Here is a 16,857-nt window from a genome sequence, read left to right as displayed (position 1 = left end):
GTGTGGGTTGGAGGGCACCATGGGATGAATAAGGTGACCATCAGCCCACCAAGAGTACATAGGCTAATGGCGGAGCCAACGCCAGAATAAAAACAACTCTAAACGCAGGAATACAAGTTCCTTGAGGGAGGTTATGGATAAAGTCTGTGAGGTTCAAGAGGGCAGGCACAGCTAGCTGGGGGCATCAGCAAAGGCTCTTGGAGAAACGGGCACTGAGAATGGCCTTAAAGGAGGGACAGGGTTTGAACGAGTGAAGCAGAAAGGAAAGAGCATTCCAGGTGGCAGGGACAGGATGAGCAAAGGCAGAGCAGAGGGAAAACACTGTGTGCCCGGGGAACTGAGAGTAGCCCCACCAAGACTGGCAGCCAGAGTTGAGGCTGATCAGAGTGGGGGAACCAGGTAATAGAGGCTTTGGATGCAGGCTAAGGGGCTGTAAATCTCCAGCTAGGGGTTCGGGGCCATGGCAAGTTGGAGGGGAGGAGAGACACAGAGTAGTGCTTGGTGAAGGAAGTTGTGGAGATCGTCTTGCCTGGCCCCTGACGGTGTGCAAGGGACTCTCACTCCCAGCAAGGCTCCCTCAGTATTTTAGGTTCTACCCACAGGGGCTCCAGCCTTGATCAGGCTAACTCATGGGTACCCTGCATTTTCTCCTTTGGTTCAAGGCCCTTGCTGAGATGCTCAAGGTGAACAAGGTGTTGAAGACACTGAACGTGGAGTCCAACTTCATTTCCGGAGCTGGGATCCTGCGCCTGGTGGAAGCTCTTCCATACAACACTTCTCTGGTGGAACTGAAGATCGATAACCAGGTAAGATGGGCGAAGGTCTCCTTGTGTCCTTCACTTGATGCTCGCCATTCTGTACTTTCCCGCTTGCTGCCATATGGACTAGATGCTGCTGGACAGAGCAGATGCTGCTGCGTATAAAAGCACCAGAGCCCAGCTTTAAGGGACCTCCAAGGTTGTCCAGTCCACACCCTCCACCATGCTCACCTTCCTTCTTCATCATTCCCGCCAAGTGCTCCTCCACCTTCTGCTTGGAAACCCCTAGCGATGGGGAGCTCACTCCTTACCGAGATCACCCCTTTCATTCTCAGTGAGAATATCCTTCCTTATATCCAACAGAAATCAGCTCCCTATAAGTGCTGTTTGTTGAGTTTAACTCTGTTCTCTGCTGCACACAGGACACATCTGGTGCACAGGTTTTATAAACCATTGGAATCTTCCTCACTAGGCTAAACGTCCCCATTTTCATGAGTCACCCCCCCCACCCCGCAACACACACACACTCAATGGGCTTTTGGGTCTTCTTACCATGAAGGTTACTCACTGGGCAAATTCTAGTTTGCCTTTATCCTTACAGGGTTATCATTCCTCTGTACCTTCTGTGGTTCAGTCATTTATTTTCAGGGCGACTCTTTCAGTTCCAACTTTCTAAGACAATGCTAATAAGAGTATCTTGTATTTTGCATGTGTTGAGGGTGTCCTGGGGGGCAGGCTCTGTGCTGTGCACCTTATACACATCATCTCTGATCTTCCCGACAACTCTGCAGGATATGGGTGTTATCAGTCTCAGTTTGCAGAAGACAAAACAGCACAGAGAATCTGAGGGCAAGCAGCTTCCTCAGGGCCGCCAAGTGAGCACTTTCGGAAGCAGGATTTGAATGCAGGTCTCTGACTTTAAAGCCCACACTCCCTCCAGTACACCGTGTTGCTTCCAGTGCTAAAATGCTTTCTTCTTTATGGTTTATGGATAGGGAACTTGAGCGTTTTTTCCCCTACATGAAAACGTTTGCTGAATGGTCATATGCATATGTATATAGGAAAAAGATTGGGTGGAAGTATAACAAAATTGTAGACACTGGTTGTCCCTGAATGAGATTATCCCTACTTTCTTATCCTTATTGAAAAATACTACAAACAGAGAGAAAAGTGCATAGAAGTTAAATGCACAGCTTAATGAGTCATAATAGGCCAAGAACAAGCCAAGAACTAAAGCATCACCAGCCTCCAGAAGACTTTGACGGTCCCTCCCAATCATAAACCTTCAAAACTCTTCACAGTTTGCTCCCTACTTACTCTCACGCCTCCATGTCTTAGCTCTTGCTTTTCTCTCCCCCTGGAATGTCATCCCCTGCCCCTACCCCTTCTCTGCCTAGAGAAATCCTCCTCTTCCTTCTGGATTCAGTTGAAGCCTCTCTTTCTCCTAGTGGTTCTAGAGCCAGCTTGAACCAGCACGCTGGAGCTGACTGTACACATCCCTTCTCAATTCCACTTGAGTGATGGCACGCTGGTACCTTGAAGTCACTCCTAGTGAGAGTATTTACACTATGGAAATTGGCAAACACTACAAATCCAACCTTTTTGTTTGTTTGTTTGTCTGTCTGTTTGTTTTTTCCCAAGAGCCAGCATATCACCGCCTTCTCCCTTCAGCCTGCCACAGGGCCTCTAAGCCTCCCCACAAGACAGTTAGGTGCTCCTTCCCTGTGTTCTCCTAGCACCTCAGCTTCCCTGTGAGGTTCTCAGAAGACACTGCAGTGTCTGAGTCAGGTCCGTATCCTATTACCCGGCTCAGAGCTTGGCCCTGCAGTGGCACTTTATAAGCAGGGCTGCCCTGGATATTTGTATATGTTGTTCTCTGCCCAATGAGGAGGCAGGGGGCAAAATCCAACCCATACTCTACTCTCCAAAACTCGGTATGGGGCTTTATTCACCCAGAGAAGGCACTTTTCTCTAATTCATGTGAAGAGGCCACATCAGGCCTGCAGCAGCCCTGTCATGAGAGTTTGCTGCATCCAACACCTTCCATTTCGCATATGCCAGTGGCCTGTGGTTGCATCACCCATTCCCAGCCCCCATCACTTCCACCCTTTCTTCCATTGCTGACCCTGCTTTATCGCAGGCAGATCAGATGGAACAAAGGCATGTAGCAGGCTTGGCAGCAGCCCTGAGCCAGGCCCTGGGATTGGCCACTCATGTGACTCCAGGCCTACCCAGGCAGGGAGTCACTATCTACCCAGTGTCAGCTGAAACCTGAGCCCTGGGGCAGAACGTTGGCCAAAGGTGACCCAGCGCACTGGCCTCAGGTCATTGCAGCGGCCGCTTACAGGGAGTGAGCTGCCCACTACTACTCTCAGGGCTGTCTCCCCAGAGCCAGTGCTGACCATCACCCTCACCCTGGCTAAACACCCTGTGCGAGGACGTTCACTTCCCTGAGCCTGTTTCCTCGTTTGTAAAATGGGGATAGTAAGAATCTCTACTTCTAAGGAGATAAGAGATGCAAACTATGAAGTTGTTCACTTTTATAATTACTCGGAAGGTGACTTAGGGAGTTTACACGTTATTCTAAGAGTTAAGGTACTGAGCACGTACCATATATCCATTATCTCATGTAATGCTTGCAAAGACTCTTTGTGAGTAGGTGTCACAACCCACCCCAGTATTGTAGATGAGGAAACTGAGGCCCAGGCAGGCTCTGTACCCTGCCCGAGGTCACACAGTAAGTAACAGAGGCAAGATTCGAACCCACGTCTTTGTGACTCTAAAGTCCATGAACTGTGCCTGTGTGGGCTCTTGAATCCTACTGTAGTTGTGTGTGGGTCTTGGATTTTCTCAGCTATCCCTTTCCCTTGGTGCCAGGCCAGAGCACTGGTCACCACCTGCCCCCACCCCATCCCAGGAGCATCTTTCTTCAGTTCATCTCAGTGTTTGATAAGTGCCTGCTGTACCCCAGGGCTGTGCTGGGCTCTGTGTGTGAATGAGGCTCTGGCTCTGCCCTCTAGGGATTCCACACTGGATAAGAAGATGGACAAGTGTACAGCTGACCATCCAACCGGGTGCCCCAGTAAGCCACAGACAGTGGGCCACTGGGGGGAGAAATCTCAGTCAGGAGCAGGTATCAGGGAGGGCTTCTTGGAAGAGGTGGAATTTGAGATAAACCCATAGGGTGGACAGTATCTCAGAGGGTGGCCACGGCCTCAGGTACAGGGAACCACACAAAGAGAAGGAGAGGGGGAAGCCGTGGAGCCCATCCAAACTAAACGAGATTAATGGGAAAGCGAGAGGAAAGCGAAAAAAGGACTTAGGAGCCCAAAGGGCTCTGAATGGGTGGTTCGAGGGGAAGTGGTCTGTGGGCTGTTATCAGCACCAGTCAGAGTCATGCTCTGCGAAGATGGTTCTTGGCTGGATAGGAGAGGATTGGGGGCGGGGCGAGGCCATCCGGGCCCAGGAGACCAGAGGGGGCTCTGACTGACCAGATGCAGGGGGCCTGTGGGGAGGTGCTCCTGGGAGCCTGGAGTCTAGAGACTGGACTGGGGCCTGGTGGGGGAGGGGTGGGCTGAGGGAAGTCTGGGGAGGGGGCTCTGCTGGCCCGGGCTAGGGGACGCCACCTGCATCTCTCACAGTGTGCCGGGAGGCCTGGGCTCTGGGCGGCGCGGCAAAGAGGTGGTGAGTAGCGTTGGATTTATTCCTCGTTCTTGGTTAGTCACCAGGGTCTCCGGAGGCCGCAGCTTTCTCCTCAGCCCCTGCACCTGCAACCTGTGTCAGAGTCTCTGTCCTCCTTTCTCCTTATACGGCCAAAGAAAGGGACTTGGGGCATTCTGCCCGGCGTGACATGGAGCCTCGTAGGCTGCCTCGAGACACAAATGCAGGAGTAGGGTTCTGGGGCAGTTTATTTACTCAGCCAGGCTCTCTTTACCTCCAGGCCATGTTCTCTTGCCGCCTGGAGTTGCCCTGGGATGGCAGCGGGGCTGGGGTGGGGGTGGCGGCTGGCCGCAGCCCAGGGCGCTGAGACACACCTAGTCCAGCCCTCCTTTTACCCCCTCGGTGGGGAAACCGAGGGTCAGAGAAGGGACAGGCTGGGCCAAGGTCATGGATCAAGTTAGTGTCAGAGCTGGGCTGGAACTGAGGAGCCCAGCTTCCAGGCAGGCTGCATTTATGGATGGACAGAGAGGCCCTCCCGGCGCCCAGGAAGCAGGCAGCACACATGGGGTGCCTGCAGGCCCCGTACATCCCTGGCCAGCCCTATGCCAACGGTGGGGCGGCTCTCCGCCCGTCTTGATTCACCCTCCTCCCCCCCACCCCCCAGCTCCCTCCAGCAGGCCCTTCCCAGGACCCGCAGGGCGTGGGGCACTCTCCCTGCCCCTCAGCACAGATGAGGCCTGAAAACAGGACCCCAGCCCCAGTGAAGACACGGACAACGTGTGGGGGCCGTTCGCTGGATTTCTCACTTTTCATTCCAATACTTGACAGTGAGAATGTGCTTCATATTTTGAAAAGGCGCTAAAGGAAGTGGATTGGGGTCTCAGACAGTCTCTATATCATCTGCCAGGCCAAGCCGGCCAGAGCCCAGGGCTGTGCTGGCTCCTTCAAGGACAGGCCCGAGCTCTTCCCAGCCCTTTCAGGAGCCTTGCCAGATAGGCTGGTGGAATCTTGCCGTCCTCCCTCTGCCTGCCCTAGTCAGCGGTCCAAGCCCCATCTGAACCCACACAAGCTCCAGTGAACTCATAATACCTGGGAGGAGTTCTCTCTCAAGAGTCTCAGCTGCGGTTCCATGCTTGTCCATTTGGGTGTTGGGCTGATGTGTCTTCTCAGCCTTCCCAGGTTGCTGTGCATTGATCCTGTTCCTATTTTTTCCAATCAATTCAATTCCTTGCCCTTGCCCTAGAGATACGGGGTACCATGTGCTCTCCAAGGGCTCACAGTCTAGGGTAGCATCATCCAACAGAACTTCCTGTGTTGATAGAAATGTTCTGTATCTGCACTGACCAATATGGTAGCCACTAGCCAGTGGCTCTTGCACACTTGAAATGTGCCTAATGAAACTGAGGACCTGAATTTTAAATTTTATTTAATTTTTAAATGAAGTATAGTTGCTTTGCAACATTATATTAGTTTCAGGTGTACAACATAGTGATTCAGTATTTTTTTTCTAGATTGGATTTTATTTCTATATATTCTATAATAATACAGTTGAAAATCTTGCCCACTTTCACACTCAATAACTTTAACAATCAGTTCTTCTTAAAATTTTGGCCTAGGAGAACATCTGTATATCCAAACAGATGGGTTTGTGTGTGTGTGTGCGTGCACGTGTGTGTGTGTGTGTGTGTGTGTGTGTGTGTGTGTGTGTGTGTGTGTTTATAACAAAGATAAATATGTATAACCTATTGTTCCCTGTTTGCCTTGAAAGAGAGTAGCCCAAGGGCAAACTCCGTTTTTGTTTCTTGCAAACATCCTACGTGTGGTGCCTTAAAGTACACTGCCTGTGCACTGCTATATTTAAAATAGATAAGGAACAAGGACCTACTGTATAGCACAGGGAACTCCACTCAACACTCTGTAATAACCTAAATGGGAAAAGAATTTGAAAAAGAATAGATACACTCCAATGCACACCTGAAACCAACACAACATTTTTAATCAACTACACTCCAGTATAATATGATTCAGTATTTTTATAGATTATACTCCATTATAAGTTATTACAAGATAATGGCTATAATTCCCTGTGCTATACAATATATCCTTGTTGCTTATCTGTTTTATACATAGTAGTTTTTACCTCTTAATCGGCTATTCCTATCTTGCCCCTCCCCACTTCCCTCTCCCCTCTGATAACCACTAGTTTGTTTTCTATATCTGTGCATCTGTTTCTGTTTTGCTATATATATTCATTTGTATTATTTTTTAGATTCCACATAAATTTTATTTAATTTTAATTACTTAAAGTTTAAAAAAACCCAAACAATCTGATTAAAAAATGGGCAGAGGATCTGAATAAGAAGACATACAGATGACCAACAGGTACATAAAAGTTGCTCAACATCACTAATCATCAGGGAAATGCAAATCAAACCACAATGAGCTATCACCTCACACAGTTAGAATGGCTATTATCAAAAGGTAAGAATTAACAAGTGTTGGCAAGGATGTGGAGAAAAGAAAGCCTTGTGCACCATTGGTGGGAATGTAAATTGGTGCAGTCGCTATGGAAAACAGTATGGCTATTCCTGAAAAAATTAAAAATAGAACTACCATATGATCCAGCAATTTCATTTCTGGGTATTTATTGGAAGGAAATGAAAACACTAATTCAGAAAGATATATGTATCCCCATTTCATTGCAGCATTATTTATAACAGCCGAGACATAGAAGCAACCTAAGTGTCCATTGATGGATGAATGGATAAAGCAAATGTGGTATATACAATGGAATATTATTTAGCCATAAAAAATGAAATCTTGCCATTTGTGACAACATGGATGGACCTAGAGGGTATCATGTGATGTAAAATAAGTCAGACAGAGAAAAACAGATACCATATGATCTCAGTTATATGTGGAATCTAAGAAAAAACAAAAGGCAAACCCAACCAAGCTCACAGATACAGAGAACAGATTGGTGGTTGCCAGAGGTGGGGGGTAAGGAGTGGGTGAAATGGGTGAGGGAGGTCAAAAGGTACAAACTTCCAGTAATACATAAGGCATGGGGGTGTAATGTACAGCATGCTGACTATAGTTAATAGTGCTGTATTGCATATTTGAAAGCTACCAAGACAGTAAATCTTAAAAGTCCTCATTGTAAGAAAAAACCCACTTTTTTGTATTGATAACTGTGTATGGGGATGGATGTTAACTAGACTTACTGTGGTGATCATTTCACGATGTATACAAATATCGAATCATTATATTGTATACCTGAAACTAATATAATGTTATGTCAGTTAAAAAAGATTTAAAGAGCCACATTCCCCTGGTGACTGCTGTACTGAACAACACAGGTCTAGCTGGAGAGACAGTGTGGAGGCAGGTGACCCAGTAATGCAGATGGACTGGGCCGGGAGTAGAGAGGGACATACACTGGGCCACTTGAGTGTCCAGTGGAGAAGGATGGTTTCCAGGGGTAAGGATCAGGAAAGGTCTCGTGGGGAAGGGGGCATTTGTGATGGGTATTAAAGCACTAAGGATACACCAACAGGTGGGTACGGGAGGGTAGGGGCATTCCACATGGAGGCAGGAGGGCACATGAACATTTAGAAATAGACCTCTGCCTGCACGAGGTACCAGGTACCAGACCCCCCATCCCTGGGGTAACCAGGCTGAGTAAAGACTGAGAGAGGAAATAAAGGCAAGGACTAAACTGTAGCACTTGGAGTGCCAGGCTGGGGAGGAGGCGGGGCTTATCCTGTTGGGTTATTGAATGAATTGAGACCCTGCAAGTTGTGCACAAGGCATTGGGAACACAGTAAGCTCTCAATAAATGGCAGCAGTTATTGGCAGTGGGAAGTGATTGGAGGTGGTTATGTGTTTCTGTTTGCTGCTTCTTTAGATCAATTTGGCAGTCTTGCCATCTTAGCAATATTAAGTCTTCTGATCCGTGAATATGGGATGTTTTTATGTTTATTCAGGTCTTCCTTAATGTACAATGCTGTGGTATAGTGTTCAGCGTGCAAGTCTTTACTTCTTTTATTAAATTTATTCCTAAATATTTTTATGTTATTGTAAATGGAATTCTTGTCTTAATTTTATTTTTGGATTGTTCATGGCTAGTGTATAGAAACACAGCTGGGTTTTGTATATCGATCTTACACCCTACAAGCTTGCTGAACTCGTTTATTAGCGCTGATAGTTTTTTGTGGATTCCTTAGGATTTTCTAGATACAGTATTGTGTCATCTGCAAATAGGAATAGTTTTGCTTCTTCCTTTCCAATATGGTGACTTTTCTTTCTTTTTCTTACATAATTGACATCCAAGACGATTTCCTTGTCTCGTTTCTGCTCTGAGGGGGAATATCTTTAATCATTAAATATGATGTTAGCTTGCCTTCTCTGTCTTTTCAAACCTCTTTAAGATTATATTTACTTTTTAATATCTTATTGTACATAAAACTCAAACAATACAGTAAGATACAACAGAACACAAACAAAACAGGAAGACACAAAGAAGAAAACAAAAACTCCCCCCAATTCCACCACCACCAATATGCTCCCAGGCCTTTCAGTGCATATGTATGTATATGGGAAATAGAGGTAACTTTACATAAATATGACCCGTTTTGTCACTAGGCTTTGTCTACTCAATATTGTGTCATGGCATATTTTCCAGCCTGGAACTGACAATTCGCACCATCATTGTACAGCTGCCCATGTTCTATTATAAAGCTGAACCATCATTTATTTGAGCAACCCCCTCTTGATGAATGTTTGTTTCCCTTTTATCCCCACTTTTATAAATGAGACTGATGAATATCCTCATCATATCCTTCCCAACACTGTGTATTATCGTGTTTTCCTTTCCTGTCCTTTTCATCTTTGTCAGATGATCACTATAGATTTGGGGGTAGGGAACTAGCATGATCAGAGTGAGGCTTTAGGAGGCTAACTCTGGCAGTCCCAACTTACTATGGGACCTTAGGCAAATCCTCTTCCCTCTCTGGGCCTGTTTCTTTATTTGTAAATTGCTAAAGGACTGGCTAGCAAATCTGGCTGTGTATTGAAATCACCTGGGGAGTTTTAAAAACCACAGACACCTGAGTAGCATTGCAGCCAGTGATTCTGATTTAATTAGTATGCGGGATAGCCTGGGCTGTAGGATTTTTAAATCTCCCTGAGACTAGATGATGTGAAGGTCCTTCCTGCTGAAATATTCTAGGAAGGCTGCTGTGAAGCAGTAGAAAGATCTGTTCTTGGTGTCCAGCAGCCCTGGGTTTGAATCTCAGCTCATTCGCTCCTGGCTAGTTCCTGTCTTTTCAAACCTCTTTAAGATTATATTTACTTTTTAGTATGGCTGTGTGACCTTTCAACTTCTCCAAACTTCCATTGCCCGCCCCCACCCCCACCCCTGCTCTTGGAGTGGGCGGGGACAGGGAGGTGTTAAAATCCCCGCCCACCACTCAGGGTTTCTGCAGGTAGAGAAGGTTTAGGTCCTGCACAAATGAGTGAGAGGTGACTGTGTTCTTTTCTTGATCAAAGAGCCAGCCCCTGGGCAACAAAGTGGAAATGGAGATTGTGAGCATGTTGGAAAAAAATGCAACACTTCTCAAATTCGGCTACCACTTCACTCAGCAGGGGCCCCGGCTGCGGGCGTCCAACGCGATGATGAACAACAACGACCTTGGTGAGTGGACATATGCACCCTACCCGCCGCCTATCATTCTTTCCACCTGTCATGGGGGGTATGGCAGGGAAAACTCCACTGCCGCCTTCCCCAAGGGAGTCCTCTTTTTGGGCCTGACTCCCAGTTTTCATGCTGATCCCGTTCCCTTGTTTTAGGTGTTTGCGCCTTGCCTCCCCCCTAGACCCTTGCCTAGACACGAGCGCCCTGCCTGCAGGCCCGAGGCCAGGCCCTCCTCCCTGCAGGTAGCTCAGCTGAGCACAGGGCTGGACCCAGAGTGCACCCTCAGCGTGTTAGCCGGGTGAAATGAAACGTGGGAGGCACAAAGCCAGCACAGAGTCTCCTCCTCTTCTGAATACCCTTTTTGGAGCCCAGAGTCCTCTCCAGATCATACAGTGTGGCCCAAGCGCCAGATCCCAAGGCCACCAAACAGCCCTACTACCCACACCGCAAACTCAGGGGACTTCACGTTGCTTTTAACGTAAAGGTTGAAAATGCTGACTTTATAGTAAAGTAAAACAGGTCACATTTAATCTCAGTTAAAGACATAGTTTGCATTTTTTTCTTAAAAAAAAAAAAGAAAGGAAAGAAAATGTCACAGTCTTTCTTAGGAGCAAACACCAAAAAGAAATACTAGTCAGTTGAACAAAAGGGAGACCAATCACCGACTTACTTCCAGATACTAAGTGTTCTCAAGCTCTATGCCTAGTTATTTCTCATGTGTATTCCTGCTGGCTGCTTAAAGAACTTGATAGTGTCCAAAGAGGAGTATGTCTGATAAGCCTATAGGAAAATAAGAGAAAAAAAAACAAGGAGTAGGTCTGTTAACTTAATTGATCATTATATTCAGCTGTGAGTTTCCTACAATCAAGGCAGGAGGAAGACAAACGAAGTTACATGATTCTTGTCAGAGAAGGAAGCGTAATGAGTTTTTTGAAAAGAAGAAGCTTCATTCTGGGATTGAACAGTGAAATAACTGTATTTCTAAAGGACGATGCCTTCAGTGAGTTTTTCATCAAATTCAAACCTGCTCTAAATATGTTGCTTTTTTTTTTGTTTCTAACACTCAGTAAAATGCAAGGAGCTTAATACTACAGCACATCTCAGAGTTCAGGTATGTCCCTTCCTGTGATGAATCTGAAGCTAGGTTAATACATGGAAGGCCTAGAAGAATGGGGATGAGTATGTAAGTGTGTATGCACGAGGCAGGTACTCACAGAACCTGTGCATAGATAACCACAGAGCTACTCAATTCAACAAACATTTGTCGAAGTCCTATAGGGCACTGGCTGTTGAAGGTATAGGTTCCTGTTCTTAAGAGGCTATTGATTCATTGCTTTCTCCAGCTGCTACTTTTTCTAGAGCTGCAGATCTAGAAAAGTCCATCAAACAAACAAAAACAACAAAAAAACCCACACCAGGTCAGGTGTCCTGGTTTATCTGAAGTGTCCTTATTTGAAATAAAAGAGAGCAGACACAAACAACTAAGAATTAGAATTATCGTGGTGTGACAGAGGTGATAGCTACATTGAATTGTTGAGGAAGGCCTGCGACCTGGACTCTGCTGGCCCAGCTTTGATCTGGCTGCAGAACCAGCACTTAAAAGCCTTGAGTTCTATTCTGATATTCAGTAATCTCACTTTTTTTTTCTCTCTCTCAGCTTAGATTAAGCTTCTTATGTGTCCCTCGGTGCCTATCTCAAGGCTAATCCAGCTTTGGTCTTCCAGTGGCAAGATGGCTTGGAGGACTTCTTTCTAGGGACAGAAGTTTCCGGATGACTAGAGTCAGGGGTGCTGTAGGGGGGACCCCAGGGTCAGCTGGAGGCTAGAAGAAATGGCCCTTGAGGACTCTCTGTCCTGAGAGTCTATGATTCCAAAATCCAGGCCCATTCCTATCCCCAGGGACTTGCTGAGGTTATGGCAGGAGCCCGGCATGCCAGAGCTGGACGGGACCTCAGGCTCCTCCCTCCAGTTCTCCTCTGGAGAAACTGAGGCCCGGGAGGGACTGCCCTTCTAGACAGTGGCTCAGTCAAGTCACGCCCGTTGTTAGTTACAGTGAGCACTTTGGGAGCATCTTTTGTGTGCCCAGGACTGTGCGAGGTGACATAAGGGGTAGCAGAAAGCTAGGGCCTTGTAAAGAACCTTTACAACCTTTTATGGGAGAAAGTCATGCCCCCAAATTCAAGAAGGCCTACAAACTGTATCCGAACAAAGTGAGCCAATGATTTGTGAGGACAGAGGCTGGTTAATCCAAGCATCCTGGTGGGTGTGGGCATGAGTCAGCCTTTCAAGGAAGAGATAGGTTGTGTGGGAGGTCAGGAGGCCTTCCTGGCAGGGGTGCTGGTGTAGGCAGAGGCAAGGTGGTAGGAGCCAGTATGCAGGATAGGAGAGACAGAAAGTTCCGAAAGGACTGAGGAACTATTACTGGGAGTTACACCTGGACGGAAAAACAGGAGCTCCCAGAGGAGGGAGGGAAGGACATTCCAAGCAGAGGGAACAACATGGGCCAAGGCAGGACGATGAACAGGTATATGAGGTGTTCACGGGAAGGGGGCTGGGTAGGTGTGGGAGGCTGTGAGCCAAAGGCCTTTCACGCCAAGCTCAGGAGTTTGGTGAGGAAGGCAGGTGGGAAGTGGGACCGTGGCAGTTTTCTGGGCAGGAATGATAGGTGATTAAAATGGGCCTCTGAGTTACCCCATGGAACTGTGCAGCTATTCCCTTGAGGTTCCCCACAGAAGGAATTAGAGCAGAATCATCTAGGTGACTGCACGCAACAGAGTACTAGTCGGTGAAGTAGGACATCTAGCTTTAAAAGCAAATTTGCACCCATCCGCTAGTTTTTGTGAAAGAAACGCTTCTGATTCTGATGGTGCACCGGTGTCCTCCTGCAAAAGAGAAATCCTGACTTTCTTTCCAACACGGTATTTTCATCCTGCTCTTGATGCTCTAATGAAGCAGACAGGCTTCCATGTTTCTCAGCTGAATATGTTTGTCATAAAAGCCGGCCCCGGCCCAGCCACCGTGGTTGTTACTGTGTCTGCTCCTGCAGCTTGGCAGCAGCAGGCAAGCTCCGTGCAGACGAGAGCGGGCCTCTCCGATTTCCTTCTCACTCCAGCCAACCTCTGTGCTGGCTCCTGGCCCATTGCCGGGTCTGCGGGACCTGGGCTTTGCTTACCTGCAAGGCAGGTGGGCTCTTCCTTGGGAGACATTTAATCCCTAAGGCCATGGGTCAGCCCTGCCCAGGACCCATCCTGAATGGCATGTCTTTGGTCCTTCCCAGCCATTGCCCTGGGCTCTTAACAGAGTGCTCTATGGGAGAGAGTGGGGTGCCAGGGTGAGGGGGTGTCAGGAAGGAGCCGAGGACCCCCATCTCTCTTTTCCCATGGTGACACCTCAGACGACTCCTATCTCCACACTATTTATAGCTGAGAGCCAGGCTGGCACTCAGGTCCTGTAAATCTGCCACTGAAGCTCTCTTCACTTAATGAAATCTGAATTGCAGCCTCCAGGTTAAGACAGTTGTGTGGTAGAGTAACATGTTTAAAAGCAGAAAACATCCCTTCCTGGGAAAGTCACTTTTTTACTATACTCTCAAGGAAGACCTTTCTAACAGGCACCCCAGACACAGCACATACACCCCAAATCAATTTCATCATCTTCCCCCACAACCATCGTGGGAAAGGGCACTACTTTCTTTGCAGCCATTCAAGCCAGAAATCTCTACGTCTCTCTATGCACTACCCCCAGCCCAGCCAGCCACCTCCTCACCAGCCACCTTGCCCTGCCCTTTGTCAAGCCCTCATCACATTTACCGGGCATCCTGAAACGTCCTCGGGCCCTGCAGCTCCTCTAGCTCCTCCAGGGCGGGCATCTCACGCAGCGCTCATCCCAAAGCTTGTCCCACCACTCTGCTTAGAACGCTTTCTGTGTTCCCACTGCTCTCAGGTTAAACTCCTTGACGTGGCTTCTAAGTCCCTTAGTAACCGTAGCTGATACTTACATGGCGCTTACTGCGTGCCAGGCCTGCTCTGAACACTTCAATCTTACTAACTCCTGTAACGTTCCCAACAACCAGTTGAGGCAGGTGCTGTCGTCATCCCCATCCTACAGTAAGGAGACAGAGGCCTAGAGAAGTAGGTAAGGTTACCCGTTGTCCATGGGCGGAAGTGGGACTTGTCCCGGCAGTCTGGCCCCAGAACCTGTGCTCTCCACCTCTTCTCTGGGTGAGGCCCTGCCAGACTCATCTCTTGACACCCCAACAAGCCATCTTCTTGCCCTACTGGTACCAACCGGTCCAGGTAGCTGGAGTGCCTCCAGTGACCCAGGCAAAAGCCTCCCTTTAGAGGACTGTTACTCCTAATGCTCCCCGTACTTTCCCACCGTCTATCACTTTATCGTTTAAGATTCAGTGTACAACTTACCCGCCGTCCTTGGAAAATCTGACCACTTCGTTCATTGTGCCTCTCATACTTGATAGAGATCTACCAGGGTACTTGTGATGTTTTATCAGATTCCTTGTAGGTGTATCTTGGTCCCCTGTTAATCTTTATTTCTGGTACCTGTGCTTGGCACATCATAGCACTCAGTCAATGCTGTTGAATATAAAATGCTCCCCAAAGACATGATGGAGGTGTAAAGCTTGGTAGGAGCTCAAGCCTCGAATGGGGGTTGGTCCAGATGACTCGAGATTCCTTCCGGCTCTGACAATAAACGAGTCTCTGGCAGTTGCAATGATAAGCAACGTGGAGGAGTTCGCTTTAATGAATGTAAAAAGCAGGTTGATTTGAAGAAGGATATTGGGAGACCTGGCTTCTGCTCCCAGTTGCATCTCTTATTCACTGTGACTTGAGGCAAGTTACTTCCCTCTTGGCCTCAATTTCCTTCATTATTTAAATGGAAAGAAAAAAAGAAAACCTGAATAAGTGGGTGCCTTTCCCTTCTCCCCATCCAGTCCCTGCAGAAGCCAGTGGCAGGGGAACCCTGCACAGGTGCAGCCCAGTGTGCATACTGAGGGCAGGTAGGGGGAGACAGCGCGGGATCCTTTTCTGTACCTTGAGCCACGAGCTGGGGACTCAGGTTCCTGGCTCTGCCGCTTGCTCTCAGGGACCCTGGCTCCCTTCTCTTCTCCAGGGGAAAGGAGCTAGTCCTACTTGTGAGAACCAGATGAGATGTGGGTATGTAAAGCCTACATGGACAGGGCCGGATTGTACTGAGGGAGGCGCTGGACCGAGGCTCCAGATGAGTCACAAGCCTTGGTTCCGTCTGGTACCAGCTTTATTATTTTGTTCCCTGCCATACTTTCCTCATCCATAACATGGCAATGGTGACACCACTGACACTCCAGAATTGTTGGAGGGGCTCCAATGAGGGGTTGAGTGCAAAAGGGGTATAATGCTTGTTCAGCTAACGTGTCAAGCCTGGCTCATGTAAACCCTCTGGTCACTCTGGGCAAACTTCTGCTCTTTGGGCTTTGGTTTTTGTTCCCCCCCATCTTCCCCCAAGCTGTTGGACATTCTGATGGTCTCCAGAAATCTGGCCAGACACACTGTCTTCTCTCCAGGAGACTGCCCACTGATTTGCATTCATTGTTCTTTCAAGGCGGGTGGAGGGGAGGGGAGGAGCTCAGGCAAAGGCTAAACTCTAGGCCCCAGACTGGGCAGCCTGTGTGCCCCTGCGCCCCTCCACACCAGCGCCTAGCCTCAGTTCGGTTCTTGTTACAGCCCGTAAGCGTCTGAGGTCTGCCTGCTCAGCTCAGGAACTGGAAGACACCTAAGTATAGACAGACTTCTTTCCTCTCGCAATAGCTTCCTGTCTCTGCCACACCGGCAGCCCCCTTGACTGCCACCTACCGGCTCCACAGTCATTGACCAACCTTTCTCTTGTGGCCGATCTAGCTTGCTGCTTGGTTTTCATCTGCAGACACTATAATTTGTTTCGAACCCTCTCCCTTTGCTATAACAAAGGGAGCCCTACCTGCCCCTCCAACCATCCCCGCCATCCTGTCAGCTAATGACCCCAGCCTGCAACCCCCTGGCTCCTGCTTTACATTTAACTACTTTGTTATGTGAACAGTGTTTGGGCTGATATTGTCTTGCCCCCGGGAAAATGTCAAGGTTGACCATAAGGGGACACAGATAATACAGGATAATCTTCAGGGCAGACACCGTTGTTTACACAGGCAGGCCAAGAGCTTTGAGGAAGAGTTGGGGGAAATGTTTCCAGCAGGTTAAGATCTCATTAAGATCGACTGAACTTAAATCTTATCTGACCGGAGTGAGGATCTTCAGCCTCGGGGCCTCTGTACACAAAGGACAACAGCGGAGTTGGATAAAGTGGGTTTTATACCTGTATGGCCAGCGATTTAGAAGTACTTTATGAACGAATCTACGCCACTACAGACCCTCCTCTCAGTGAAGGCTCACAAGCTGTCCTTTATAAACACCAGACATCAGAGTTTGCTGAGCAAAGTTGTCAAGAAGCTTCCTGGCGCTCTCAGAGCCACGGTGGTGGTTCGGGTGCACAGGGACAGCTGGCTCACGTCTCATCTCCATTCCTTTCCAGTGAGGAAGAGGAGGCTGGCAGACTTGACCGGGCCCATCATTCCCAAGTGCCGGAGTGGCGTCTAGTGTGTGCGGGTGCCGACCACGCCTTTGAACTGGACGTGTTCTACTGATAGGCTGTGCTCTGCAGTGGAAACCGGAAGGCAAATGCCAGCACAAACCCTGTTGTGGTTCAGTTCTTTACGCAC

The 16,857-nt window shown here is 48.3% G+C and overlaps 1 protein-coding gene across 2 annotated transcripts in view; it reads left to right on the top strand.

The window, feature by feature from the left end:
* TMOD1 (tropomodulin 1) overlaps positions 1-16,778 on the top strand; it is a gene marked incomplete at its 5' end in the record, with an annotated part of 58,254 nt that extends 41,476 nt beyond the window's left edge. For both annotated transcript variants that reach the window (XM_082843375.1, XM_082843376.1), the window contains 3 exons: positions 663-806; positions 9,969-10,113; positions 16,671-16,778. In XM_082843375.1, coding sequence (XP_082699501.1) covers positions 663-806; positions 9,969-10,113; positions 16,671-16,735 — 354 coding nt within the window. In that variant the 3' untranslated portion in view covers positions 16,736-16,778. The remainder of the gene's footprint in view (positions 1-662; positions 807-9,968; positions 10,114-16,670) is intronic.
* Positions 16,779-16,857: the final 79 nt, after the last annotated feature.

This window comes from Leucopleurus acutus (genome assembly GCF_964270905.1).
Source record: "Leucopleurus acutus genome assembly, chromosome: 7".
NCBI classification, from domain to species: domain Eukaryota; kingdom Metazoa; phylum Chordata; class Mammalia; order Artiodactyla; family Delphinidae; genus Leucopleurus; species Leucopleurus acutus.
The sequence above is the reverse complement of the archived record's forward strand: the minus strand, read 5'-3'. Positions and strand labels throughout refer to the sequence as shown.